This window comes from Elephas maximus, chromosome 13, assembly GCF_024166365.1.
Source record: "Elephas maximus indicus isolate mEleMax1 chromosome 13, mEleMax1 primary haplotype, whole genome shotgun sequence".
Lineage (NCBI taxonomy): Eukaryota > Metazoa > Chordata > Mammalia > Proboscidea > Elephantidae > Elephas > Elephas maximus.
In genome coordinates this window covers 93,821,866-93,835,108 of record NC_064831.1, presented here as the reverse complement: position 1 = coordinate 93,835,108, position 13,243 = coordinate 93,821,866, and the positions used below count along the sequence as shown (strand labels likewise).

General features: G+C 45.1%; 2 protein-coding genes across 2 annotated transcripts in view; both read left to right on the top strand.

Moving 5' to 3' along the window:
• Nucleotides 1-1,663: 1,663 nt before the first annotated feature.
• LOC126087859 (uncharacterized) lies at nucleotides 1,664-2,365 on the top strand. The gene has a single exon (XM_049905705.1). The coding sequence runs from the start codon at nucleotides 1,664-1,666 to the stop codon at nucleotides 2,363-2,365; it is 702 nt and encodes a 233-aa protein (XP_049761662.1).
• The window catches only part of TARS3 (threonyl-tRNA synthetase 3), a 103,993-nt gene continuing 93,035 nt past the window's right edge, over nucleotides 2,286-13,243 (top strand). The window contains exons 1-3 of the mRNA XM_049905777.1: nucleotides 2,286-2,691; nucleotides 3,887-3,952; nucleotides 4,808-5,004. Coding sequence (XP_049761734.1) covers nucleotides 2,380-2,691; nucleotides 3,887-3,952; nucleotides 4,808-5,004 — 575 coding nt within the window. The 5' untranslated portion in view covers nucleotides 2,286-2,379. The remainder of the gene's footprint in view (nucleotides 2,692-3,886; nucleotides 3,953-4,807; nucleotides 5,005-13,243) is intronic.

The window sequence follows — 13,243 nt, the reverse complement described above, 5'->3', positions numbered from 1 at the left end:
TCTTTTGCAGATGCTTACCTGGGAAGGGATAAGAAAGATACAGTGGTATTAGGTAGTGCCCTAGTTTACAGAACCTCCTGCCGGGAGCTCTTTATGATTCCAGTATATTAATCCAATTAGCTCCTTCTCATACACTGACTCTGCTCCTAGCGTCATTCATCCCCAGCTATAATCTGCGGTTTAGTCTTTCCTTTCTCTGCATTTCACTCATTCTTGGTAAGTACATGTAATATATTTTGGCCTTTCTAACATCTTCCGCGGAGGTGGTGGAAATGGTTAAGAAGTTAGGCTGTTAACCCAAAATTTGGAGGTTCAAGTTCACCCAGAGGCACCTTAGAAGAAAGGCCTGGCGATCTACTTCAGAAAAATCAGCCATTGAAAACCCTGTGGAGCACAGTTCTACTTTGACACACATGGCACCGCCATGAGTCAGGAAAGACTAGACGGGCCACTGGTTTTTAACATCTCCCACCTTTCTAACATTCTCCAACCTTCATTTTCCAGAGCAATTCCTCTCTTCCTTAACTATACTACTCTAAGCTAAGCTCTCCCATCTTGGGATTCCTATGGTATTTATTACCTGTATCACATTACATGACATGCTAAATGAACTTTCACCAAGGTTGAGAGACACCACAGTGTGGTGGTTAAGTGCACGGACACTGACAGCAGGCTGTAGATGAGTCCCACTTAAGCGTTCAGCTGCTAATCAAAAGGTCTGCAGTTTGAATCCACCAGCTGCTCCTTGAAAACCCTTTGGGGCAGTTCTACTCTGTCCTATAGGGTCACTATGAGATGCAATTGACTTAAAGGCAATGGAGCAGTGAGTTTCTGACACCTACTGGCTCTGAGACCTTAGTCAAGTCACTTAACCTGTCTGTGTCTCAGTTTCCCCAGCTATAAAACAGAGATATAATAATAATATCTCTTGTCATGAAGATTATCCCCATTGCCAACGAGTCAATTCCAACTCACAGAGACCCTACAGGACAGAGGAGAACTGCCCCACAGGGTTTCCAAGAAGTGGCCGGTGGATTTGAACTGCCAACTTTTTGGTTAGCAGCCAAGCTCTTAACCACTGTACCACCAGAGCTCCTGTTATGAAGATGCGTTAATCTTTGTACAGAGCTTGAAACAGTGTTTGCCCCATTCTGAGCCCTACGAATGTTAATGAAAATCAAATTGTGTTCCTTCTATAAGAAAGTTCCCACTCACATTTATGAGGAGTACAAATACGGATGTGGCATTTTCCCTAGCCCCTCTTCCCATCCGGTCGTTGCCCCATTGGGTCCATTCCAACCCAAGGAGCAGCTGGTGGATTCAAATTATGGAGATTTTGGTTTAGCAGCTGTAGTTCTTAACCATTGTACCACCAGGCCTACCCCTGGGCCCCCAACCCAAAAAACCAAACCCGTTGCCGTGCAGTCAACTCTGACTCATGGCCACCCTACTCATAGGGTGGAGGAGAACTGCCCCATAGGGCTTTCAATGTGGGCCTGGTGGATTCCAACTGCAGACATTTCGGTTGGCAGCCTGAACTCTTAACCACTAAGCCACCCCAACCCTGAGGAGCTGGCAATTTCGTGCCAGCCAGATTTAACTCTTCGTGGAGATTTTCTGTGTGCCCTGTTCCAAGTGGCTTCTGCACTTGGGCAGCCTTGGAATGTGGAATGAAGGCCCAGGAGGTCGATTCTCAGTGGCCACCTTCCAGAACTTGGTTGAGGGGCGAAAGAATGCTGAACCTAAAATTTCTGAAGACAAAGGGAGAAGCCATTCGGAGAATGGAGATGTTGGCCTTCCCGAGGTTTTGGACCACATACATTTCAGCCGACCAACAGTGACACCGCCGGTAGCTCGTAAGTGCGCCTCTGAAGGCACCTGCAGCCCACTCAGACCCCAGGGCCAAGCCCCAGCCCCAGACCAAGAAGCTGCCCCGCCTCCCACAATACAGGGAGCCACGGCCCCCCCCCCCCACCCTCTGCCGTCTCCCGCTGTGCTCCAAGCCTTGGCCCCGGCCCAGCAGAGCCCAGAGCCGGTCCCCCCTCACCCTCAGCTACTCCTGGCCCGCCCCGCCCCCTCGGCCCCGCCCCCTCGCCCCTGCCCAGGCCCCGCCCCCCGCGGCGCCCGGAGCCCCGCCCCACTTTACCCTCAGTCACTCCTGGCCCCTCCCCTGGCAGGGCCCGGAGCCCCGCCCCACTTTACCCTCAGCCACTCCTGGCCCCGCCCCCGGCAGCGCCGGAGCCCCGCCCCCAGGCCCCGCCCCCGGCAGTGCCCGGAGCCCCGCCCCGCCCCGGCCTGGCTCACCGGGACTCTCGCTGCCGCAGCCGCGGTGGTCACAGCCACCCAGCGCGGTGACCGGGCCTGAGGGAGGCGGGCGCCATGACGGCCGAGACCTTAGCGGCGGAGGCCGTGGCCTCGCGTCTGGCGCGGCAGGAGGAGGACATCCGCTGGCTGTGGGCGGAGGTGCAGCGCCTGAGGGACGAGCAGCTGGACGCGCCCGAGCAGTGCCCGGGCGAGGGGCCGTGCCTCACACCGGAGGTGGCGCAGCTCCGGGCCGAGAACCGCGACCTGCGCCACCGCCTGTACCGCCTGCGGCTGTGCCTGGCCGAGGAGCTGAACCGCCGGGCGGAGGTGGAGAGCGCTGTCCCGGCGGCGGCGCCGGAGAGCGAGCAGGCGGGGCCGGGCGCGCAGGTAACGGGGCACGGGGAGGGGCGCCTGGGGTGCTGGGGCTCCGGTGGGAACCGCGCCGCGCGTCTCCTGGCGCCCCTGACCGAGCCGCGGACGGCGCAAGCTTGCTTCCTTTCCGCTAACGATGGATGGCCCACCTGGAAGGGCAGGTGCTGCGTGCAGGAGGTGCCTGCAGGATGTGCCCCCTGAACCCAGCCCTGCCTCTCCCAGTGCCTGCAGGATGCGCCCGGCATAGAGCCCTGTCCTGCCTCGCGCCCTGCAGGGTGCGCCCCGCACAGAGCCCTGTCCTGCCTCGCGCCCTGCAGGGTGCGCCCGGCATAGAGCCCTGTCCTATCCTGCGCCATGCAGGGTGCGCCCCGCACAGAGCACCCAGCCCTGTCCCGTGCCCCGCAGGTGTGCCTGCCTTGCGCCCCTGCTGCAGCCTGGGAGCCAGTGAGTACCCATGACACCCTCGAACCGCTGTGTTTCCAGCAGTTGCCAGATTGGCCTATTGGTGTAATTTCTCAGCCCTTCCGTGACATTGGCTGCCACAACTTTTGCTCAGTAGCAGAACCGCCATGCTCATTTGAAAAAATGAAACCCATTATCCAAGGAATTGGATTATCTGTGCTTGGGCAAGAAGGCCAACAGCTACATAGTACAAGCCTTTCCATTCCCTCTAATGCCTGGTTCTCAGCTATTTAGGAGAGGTGGTTTCTGTTTTGTTTGCTTGTTTGGGAGGCCTGTGTTGAGTACTGAGAGGAAATCTGTACATTCAACATTGTTATTTAATACAGTATCTTAACATTTTAGTTCGTTAAAGGAGAAATCATCTTCCTATAACAAAATACACTTTCTAAGTTCTGAAGTCGTTTTCAGCCTGCAGGATGTTTTTCAGTTCTTTATCAAATGTTACATTTAAAGTCTCTGATGGCAGGTCAGTGACATTATTTGCTTAAAGTTTAGAGGAAAAACTTTAAAGGACAAAACCTATTAAATGTACTTAGCAGGAATGTGTGAAATGTACAGACAGGAAGGACTGAACCCCAGACAGGCCTAACGTATTATGGGTTGTAAGTGACAGGAGAGCCAGCCTAAAGCCTCTAAACTTGGGGAACTGCTGCCTGTTGGCAACGGCTCCCTCCCTCCTTAGGTTTCAGATGTGTTCCTTTCTCTTGACATTGGTAAAAGTTGTTTATAATTTACCTTTATCTATCAGCTTTCTAGTCGTCAAAGCCAAGAAACGGACGCTAAAAAGAAGGCGGAAATTGGGCCCAATACTGAGGTGAGCCATTGGTACGGGAATAATATAAAATACTACCAGTAATTTTAAACATGCTTATGAAGTTAATTACCAAGGATTTTTAATACAAGTATAACTAGTAATTAAATTACTACTTGGACCACAGTATATGCAAAACTTTGCAAAGCTTAGGTCCAAGATGTCTTCTCATCTTAGAGATAAGCTACCTGCACAACTATATTTAAAGTGCCCCTTGGTCTATTTAGGTTGAGATGGCAGAGCCTTTGCTTCTTTTGTGTTTAGAAACTAGTTACTTTGCTTTTTGTGTGTGTGTAAACAACCAGAAAGTATTTATTGAGCATCAACATTGTGGTAGGAACAAAGGAGGAATACCTGGCTTCAAAGGTTGAGGAGTTACGGCAACCACAGCAGAAACAACTAGAGAACAAGAAAGATTATATATAAATAAATGCTGAATTGTGTGACTCTGTGTCCAGGTGTGGAGATCCTCGGTGGTGCAAGCAAGTAACACGCTCAGCTGCTAACGAAAGGTTGGGAGTAGAGCCGCCCAGAGGCACCCCACAAGGAAGGCCTGGTGATCTATTTCCAGTAAACCTGTGGAGCACAGTTCTACTCTGACACACATGGGGGTTGCCATGAGTTCATGGCAGTGGAATGTCACAATCAGAAGAGGTGGGTTTGAGGTGGGCCTGGAGAACTAAGAAGGAAGCAGATAAGCAAACAGGAGTCCTCTGGCGGTGAATAGAGTAGCAGAGGCTAAACAGTGGGAACAGCTTGTGGCCGCTAAGAAGGCAGTGAGGGACGAAACTGATACAGAGCTAAGCAGCTAGAAGAAAGTAGGCTGTGTATATTAACTGTCTTCTAACGATTTTTCAGGTGATAAAGCAACCAGGTTTCATTGAAGAAAGATTGAAGCTGTTTGAAATATTGAATAAAGATCATCAGCTCTTACTTGCCATTTGTGAAAAAAAGGAGAGTATAAGCAACAGGATCACAGTAAGCATGGCTGATGGGAAAACAGTGGAAGGGCAAGTTTGGAAAACAACCCCTTATCAAGTGGCCACCGAGATCAGGTAAACCGTAGTTTGGAGGAGATACTTAGTATTAAGTAACTGCACCACAGCCTGGTGAAAATGTTTTCTTAGGGACTGCTAATTTTTTTTTTTCTTATTCAATTGAATATTAAATATAATTAATTTTTGTCTTCTGGCTTCTCCATAGCAATGGGTTTAACGGGTGGGGCTTCTAAAGAGGCCATCTAATTAAGTAATTGGCTATCGGAAGATAATCTTTTCTTTCAAAGGTCCACATTTTAAAATTCTAGTAAAAATACATAGTAGAGAAAAAAAATCCATGACCCTTGACCAACCACATTACGCTTCTTCAAATAATTTTCCTGAGCTTTAACGGGTCTTTTTTTGGACTAGGGGTCAGGAAACTTAACTCTACATCATTGTTGCCCTAGTAACTAACCATGGGCATTTTATGAACCAACTTGGACGGATCCGAAAAGTTTCCCAACCCTCTTTTCTTACATATTTGGTGGGAATAATAATAGTTTTCCCATTTACCTCGTGAGGTTGTAGAGATTAAATAAAATACTCTACGTAAAAAGTATTTTGAAAAATAAAATGCTTCTAGAAAGGTAAAAAAAAGTACTTACTCATTATAGATTGAAGTTGTCTGTGTTAGAGCTACTACCAGCCCTGGAATAAGTACTTTGACCTTCCTGGAAATTATGTACGTTAGCGAAGTTATGTTGCTTTGACTACTGTAAATCCCTAGCATTAAATACATTTATAAGGAAGATATAGGTCAAAACTGCCACATAAATAAACTTAGTGTATAAAAAGCACAGTGTTTTTCGTTGTACACCTAGCATGTGAGTCGGAATCGACTCGACGGCACTGGGTACTGGGACCTAGCATATGGGTTTCCACAGAGTACCAGTTTAAAAACTCTATCCTCAAGTTTAATAACAGAGGGGTTGCAAGAATATCTAAAAGTAAAACTGTCCAAAACTAAAAGAATGGGCAGTATGAGGCAAATCAGGTGAGACAAAAGCAGTGGTCATGGTATTGCTATTGGGCAGCAGGCTTTAGGACAGGAATCATTGAATCGGGTAGTGAGGCTTATTTTAGAAATTGCTGAACAGTAAAATTGCCACAGACTTTTATGATTATTTGCCACTAACTTTTATGTGTTGAATAAATGTAGCATCAAATCAGAAATACAAGGAGAGAATTACGGAAACCCAAGAGTGATGGACGTTAACATGCCTTTCTCAGTTTTTGACAGATCCAAGAGGTGAAAACTAAACAAGGTTATACATATCTGGATAATAGCAGGTGGACTTAGTGGCAGTTACCGATCTCTGTATACTTGTGGTTATGGTTTAGGCTCTCCAGAATTTTGGTAAAATGTCAAAAGGATAGAGTTCATGTTCTGTGATTGAAATGAAATCTATTACAAACTCAGTAACCAGATTAAAGGACAACAAAACAAACAAGCCTTGGAAATTCAAACAAACAAACAAAAAAGTCTTCTAGAGAGCTCAGATAAAAGGAAATAAAAACAAATGCAGAATTCTTAGGAAATACTTACAAAAGGGAGAGTATGTATGAAGATCCATGGAACACATCCAATCAGATGGAAATCAGAAGCAAATTTGTAGTGTTGAAAGCTTTCATTATTGAACAAGAAAGAGTAAAAATAGACTAAGAATTCAACTCAGGCAGTTAGAAAAAGAAGTGTTAAACAAACGGAAAGCCCTGAAAATGATTTAGGAAATGAATTAAGACAACAGTATTAACTGAAAAACTGTAAGAGTACATAAGGGTCCAGTGAAATGACTGGGTACAGGATAAAGTTAAAAAAATATAGCTTTATTGTGTTATACAGCCCATTCCCTTGGTTAACTGAGGATTAATTGCATAGACATTGTTCCTGCTTTTAGGGAGGGCTGGCCTTTCTGAGCATAACGTAAAAAACCTCAACACCAAACCCATTGCTGTCTAGTCGATTCTGACTCATAGTGACCCTATAGGACAGAGTAGAACTGCCCCATATGGTTTCCAAGGAGTACCTGGTGGATTTGAGCTGCCAGCCTTTTGGTTACCAGCCGTAGCTCTTAACCACTATGCCATCAGGGTTTCCAAGCATAACATATAAGGTAGAAATCATTAAGGAAGAGATGGACAGATTCGAACTACATGGAAATTAAATACTAGAATAAGTATATATAAAGAACAGGTTTGAAAGAGAAATGATGGATGTGGAAAAAAAGTACTCCATATATATACATGTTATATATACATACACGTATATATGTATGTTGTGTGCCATAAAGTCGATTCCTACTCATTGTGACCCCATCTGACAGAGTAGAATTGCCCCATGGGGTTTTCCTGAGCTGAAATCTTTACAGGAACAGATCTCCAGGTCTTTTCTCCCACAGAGTGGCTGGTAGGTTTGAACTGCTGACCTTTTGGTTAGCAACTGAGTGTTCTATCTGCCTGTCTGTCTGTCTATCCTATCTATCTTAAACATATGGGTGCTATCTAAGTGTTTTTTCAAATTAATAAGAAAAAGATGGAAAATTGAACAAAGGAAAAGGTAATTTTAGAAAGGCAAATTAAAATAATTGTTTTAGCTATTTGTCAAAGATTTATGAGAAATATTTAATATTGATTTAGCTATGGGGAAAGGGCACTGCTAGTGGGAAGATGAATAGGTGCAGTCTTTTTGAGACTTTTAAAACCTTAAAAATGTATAAACCTTAGCCCTTGGAACCCAGTAATTCTGCACACAGCCATTTATCCAAAGAAAATACCTCAGTAGAAAAAATGGGCAAGGAACAGTTCATGAAAGAAATATGAATGATTGTGTGTTAGTAAGGCCAGTAGTTCTTGAAGTGTGGTTCCTGGACCAACAGCATCAGTATCACCTGGGAACTTGTTAGAACAGCAGATTCTTGGGCCCTATCCCACTCCAGGACATCTCAGCTATGTTTATGAACTTTCCTGGGACTTCCGATGGAAATTAAAGAACCACTGAGCTAGGCTAAACTGCTGGAATAAACCAGTTCCCTGCTAGTGGACTGTGATTCCTGGCAACCCCATCTGTGGCAGAGTAGAACTGTACTGTGTAGGGTTTTTAATGGCTGATTTTTCAGAAGTAGATTACCAGGCCTTTCTTCCGAGATGCCTGTGGGTATACTTGAACCCTCAGCCTTTCAGTTAGCAGCAGAGCATGTTAACTGCTTGCACCGCCTAGGGACTTCTGCTCAAATCCAGTGGCTTAAATAAGGTTAGACATCAAATTCAAGTTCTGTCACAGAACAGTGTAGAGGTGACAGGCTGGTGGACATCTCTGCTCCATACAGTCATTTATGGACCCAGGTTTCTTCTGTCTGTTGATCTGCCATCCCCTAGGTAGGGCTTGTTTGTGTCTACTGGTAGAAGCTGGGTTTCATCCATAGCCCTGCCAGGAGGCAGGCCAAGCATAGTGGCATGGTTCAGTTTCACTTACACACTGTGAGCTCACATCTGGTCAATTGGCCACACCTCGCTGTGAGAGAGTATGAAAATGTAGCTTTAGTCACATGGTGGCCAGCCATGTGGTCGGTTAAAGCATCCTTACCTTGGAAGAGAGGAAGAATGGTTTAGGGGACAGTGTCCAGTCTGCCACAGTCCACCCTCTGGCCATCCAGATATCTATGAGCACTCCTTTTTTAAAAAAATTATTTTTGTTGTACTTTAGATGAAACTTTCAGAACAAACAGGTTTCTCATTAAACAGTTAGTACACATATTGTTTTATGACATCGGTTAACCACCCTACGACATGTCAGCACTCTCCCTTCTCAGCCTTAGGTTCCCTATTACCAGTTTTCCTGTCCACTGCTGCCTTCTAATCCTTGCCCCAGGTCTGGTGTGCCCCTTTAGTTTTGTTTTGTTTTATGGGCCTGTCCAATCTTTGGCTGAAGAGTGAACTTCAGGAGTGACTTCATTACTGAGCTGATAGGGTGTCTGGGGACCATACCCTCCGGGTTTCTTCAGTCTCTATCAGGCCAGCAAGTCTGGTCTTTTCTTTTTTGAGTTAGAATTTTGTTCTACATTTTTCTCCAGCTCTGTCTGGGACCCTCTATTGTGATCCCTGTCAGAGCAGTCAGTGGTGGTAACCAGGCACCATCTAGTTGTACTGGACTCCGTCTGATGGAGGCCATGGTAGATGTGGTCCATTAGTCCTTTGGACTAATCTTTCCCTTATGTCTTTAGTTTTCTTCATTCTTCCTTGTCCCCGAAGGGGTGAGACCAGTGGAGTATCTTAGATGGCCACTCACAGACTTTTCAGACCCCAGACGCTATGCTCACTAAAGTAGAATGTAGAACATATTCTTTTTAAACTATGTTATGCCAATTTAGCTAGATGTTCCCCAAGACCATGGTCCCCACAGCCCTCAGCCCAGCAATTCCGCCCCTCAGGGAGTTTGGATGTGTCTTTGGAGCTACCATGATCTTGCCTTGTACAGATTGTGCTGCCTTCCCCATTATCGTGTACTGTCTTAAGCTTCACCAAAGTTACCACTTGTCTATTTAGAGTTTTTCCATCCCCATCCCTCCCCTCCCTCGTAACCATCAAAGATTGTTTTTTTTGTGTGTGTAAACCTTTTCATGAGTTTTTACAGTAGTGGTCTACAATATTTGTCCTTTTGTGATTGACTTATTTCACTCAGCATAATGCCCTCCGGATTCATCCATGTTATCAGATGCTTCACAGATTCATCATTGTTCTTTATGGTTGAGTAATACTCCATTGTGTGTATGTACCATAGTTTATTTATCTATTCATCTATTGATGGGATCTAGGTTGTTTCCATCTTTTTGCTACTGTGTGAGCACCCTTTTTTCTCTCCCCAAGTGAGACAATTCCAGGTCCCATCAGCCCAAAGCCCGGGGCTTTTGAGTGATGTGAAAAATACCCCATCAGCTACAAACAAATGAGTAGACAAGTAGAGAGTGGTATACCAAAACCAAAACCAAACCTGTTGCCGTCGAGTTGATTCCGACTCATAGTGACCCTATAGGACAGAGTAGAACCGCCCTGTAGAGTTTCGAAGGAAAGCCTGGTGGATTCAAAATGCTGACCTTTTGGTTAGCAGCTGTAGCTCTTAACCACTGTGCCACCAGGGTTTCCATAGTGGTATACAGAGACATCAAGTCCTGCTCGGCAGTGATTGTGAGGCACAGCCTGGCAGTGGTTAGTTCTTGGGCCAGCCCATCTGGCCACCCTTAGTTCTCTGGAGCAGCTTACTTGTCTACAGTGATCTGGGGACCCTGAATTTGTTCCTTGTGGTGGAGATTCGTAGTTTGTCCATCACCCTTGTTTGAAGTGTGGGTGAGTTTGTCCTCCTTGGAGGCTGTAAGGTTTGCACAGTCCAGTTCTTGCTGGTGCACACTTAGAGACTGAGGGCTTCTTTAAGGATCAGACAACCCCAGGTATTTGTAAGCTGGACCCGTAATTTGGCAATTCAGTTCCCCCAAACATTTAACCATTGTAGGCTTCCAGGGTGTTACCTTATAATCAATTCCGTGTGAAAGTAATCTCACTTAAGGAACTGTTCTAGACAGAGATGTGTTACCCTTTTATTTATTGGTTTTTGTACTTGACTCATTCCGCTCTCCCTCAATTTAATGGACTGAGATCATATGAAACGGTTTTGTTGTTGAGAGCAGCGCCCTGACTCTAATCCCTGTAGTTGGACGGGCCACTATTGTCTGTCCGTATTCCTGGCCTTTGAGAAAGGCTGTGGGCACTCGTCCTGCTATTTGGGACAGAGGTTGCTTTTCCCATCTGGCATGGCCCCACATTTCTGGACTCTTAGCTGGGATCACAGGCCCCAGGCAGAGGGAGCCTCCCTTAGCAAAGCACTACCCCTTCCATCTCTGCTTACAAACTGGACAGTTCTCACTGAGGTCACCTTATTCATGTTGGAACTTGCTAAAAACGACAAGAATTACCAGTGTGTACCAGCATTCTGCCTTTTTATAACTGCTCCCTCATGTCCTGCAGCCACCATAAGCATAAGCATGTGGTTTGCTTCGAGTTTTACCAAACGGTTTGTTTTGCCATGTTGGGGTTATTGGCTTCCCACACTTCAGTATCTGTTGCCTTGTAACGCACTGTCCATCTGCTAAGTCAGTGCCACCTGTTTTGTTTTTGCTACTCACTTCCAGGTCCTTATTTCTGTATTAGTTGAGGTATAGGCTAAGCTTCTGCAACAGAGAGACCACAAAAAACTCAGTGGCTTAAACACGATGGAAGTCTCTTTCTCACAGAAGAGTCTGGAGGTGAGTAGTCTAGACTGGCAGGGCAGCACTTCTCCATACAGTCATCTAGGGGCCAAAATTCCTTCCATCCACTTCATTAATAACAACACCACCTAACATTTTTATTGTGAGTACAGCATATCATTAAGGGCTTTGCATGAATTATCTTATTTAATCCTTAAAATGAATATATAAGGAAGGTCTGGTCCCTATTTTACAGATAAGAAAACTAAGGCTTAGAGACAGAGTAAATTGTCCCATGTTTAAACCCAGGTGTCCAGACACCAGAGTGTGTGTTCTCAACCTCAGTGATATACTGCTGTGTAAGAAGTACAATTAAAACAACACATTGTACAATGATATAATTTAATAGGACCTAATATTATGAGGGAAACCCTGGTGGCATAGAGGTTAAGAGCTACAGCTGGCAAGCAAAAGGTCAGCAGTTCACATCCAGCAGGTGTTCCTTGGAAACTGTATGGGGTAGTTCTACTCTGTCCTCTAGGGTCGATATAGGGTCCACTACCCAGACAAACCCAGTGCCGTCGAGTAGATTCTGACTCATAGCAACCCTATAGGACAGAGTAGAACTGCCCCATAGAGTTCCTAAGGAGTGCCTGGTGGATGTGAACTGCCGAACCTTTGGTTAGCAGCGGTAGCACTTAACCACTGTGCCACCAGGGTTTCCATAGGGTCACTATGAGTCAGAATTGACTTGATGGGAGTGGGGTTTTTTTTTTTTTTTTTAATATTGTGAGTTCCCTGGGTGGCACAAGTGGTTTGTACTCGACCACTAACCTAAAGGTTGGCAATTTGAACCCACCTAGTGGCACCAAGGAAGAAAGGCCTGGTGATCTGCTCCCATAAAGATTACGGCCAAGAAAACCCTGTGAAGCAGTTCTACCATGTAACACATGGTGTTGCCATGAGTCAGAAATGACTTGATGGCAATGGGTTTTGTTTGGTGTTTGGAATATCATGAGAACCTAGAGAAAAGGTAATCTTGAACGCTGCTGGTAGGAAGATTTGGGAATACATTCTGAAAAAAATAATTAAAAGTACATTTTCTGACGTAGACGTTTTGCTTCTAGAATTTTTCCTGAGAAAGCCTGTTGGGTACTAAGGTGATGTTCATTGTAGCATTATTTGTAATTGCCTCCAAAAAAGCCAAAAAAAAACAGAATAGAAGTAACCAAAATACCCAGCAACAGTGGGTTTGTTAAACAAGTTTTGGTTCCTCTACAACTATTACGTAGTTTTAGAAATCTGTCTACTGTTAGGGAAAATGTGGTGATATATTGCTAAGTTTAAAGAGTAGGTTACAAAATAATATATACAAAATGACCCTATAAAATTTTATATGTTGATATATGTATTTATCAAAAAACGTAGAAAGGCATACAGCAAAATGTTAAAAGTAATCTGTGGGTGGTAGAATTGTGGGTGATTTTTTTCTCTTTGTACTTTTTCCTGGCTTTCCAAGTTTCTTCCCTTAACATGTTGTATTTGTCAGTAGTTTTTATACAACTATAAATGTTATTTAAAAGACACACACACAGAAAGGAAAGAAAAAGATTAGCACCTCAACAGAAAATAGGCAAAAGACATGGACCATTCATAAAAGTAAAAATGGCCAGTAAGCATTTACTAAAATTAATAACCAAAGAAATCAAATTAAAACAATTCTCAACATCAAATTCACAAAGATTTAAAAATCTTTTCGAGTACATGGAAGTGTTACACTGGACAATATTTATCGGAAGTCTTTCAAATGTGGCACGTGCCCTTTGGCCTGGCAATTCCACTTCCGAGGACCGTTCTCAGAAAGCAGTCCCGGGGGCATGCAGAGGGCACACAGATGTCTGTGAGGTGTGCTCTGTGAGAGCAGAACGCAAAGTCAGCCCAAGTGAGCAACGCAGGAAGCTGTGCTAATAAATACAGTGCTTCTAGACTGTTCTAGAAGACTATCAGATGGCATGGCA

Bases quoted from the DNA above. Each gene is read 5' to 3' on its own strand.
- LOC126087859 (XM_049905705.1), top strand. From the start codon at position 1,664: ATGTGGAATGAAGGCCCAGGAGGTCGATTCTCAGTGGCCACCTTCCAG.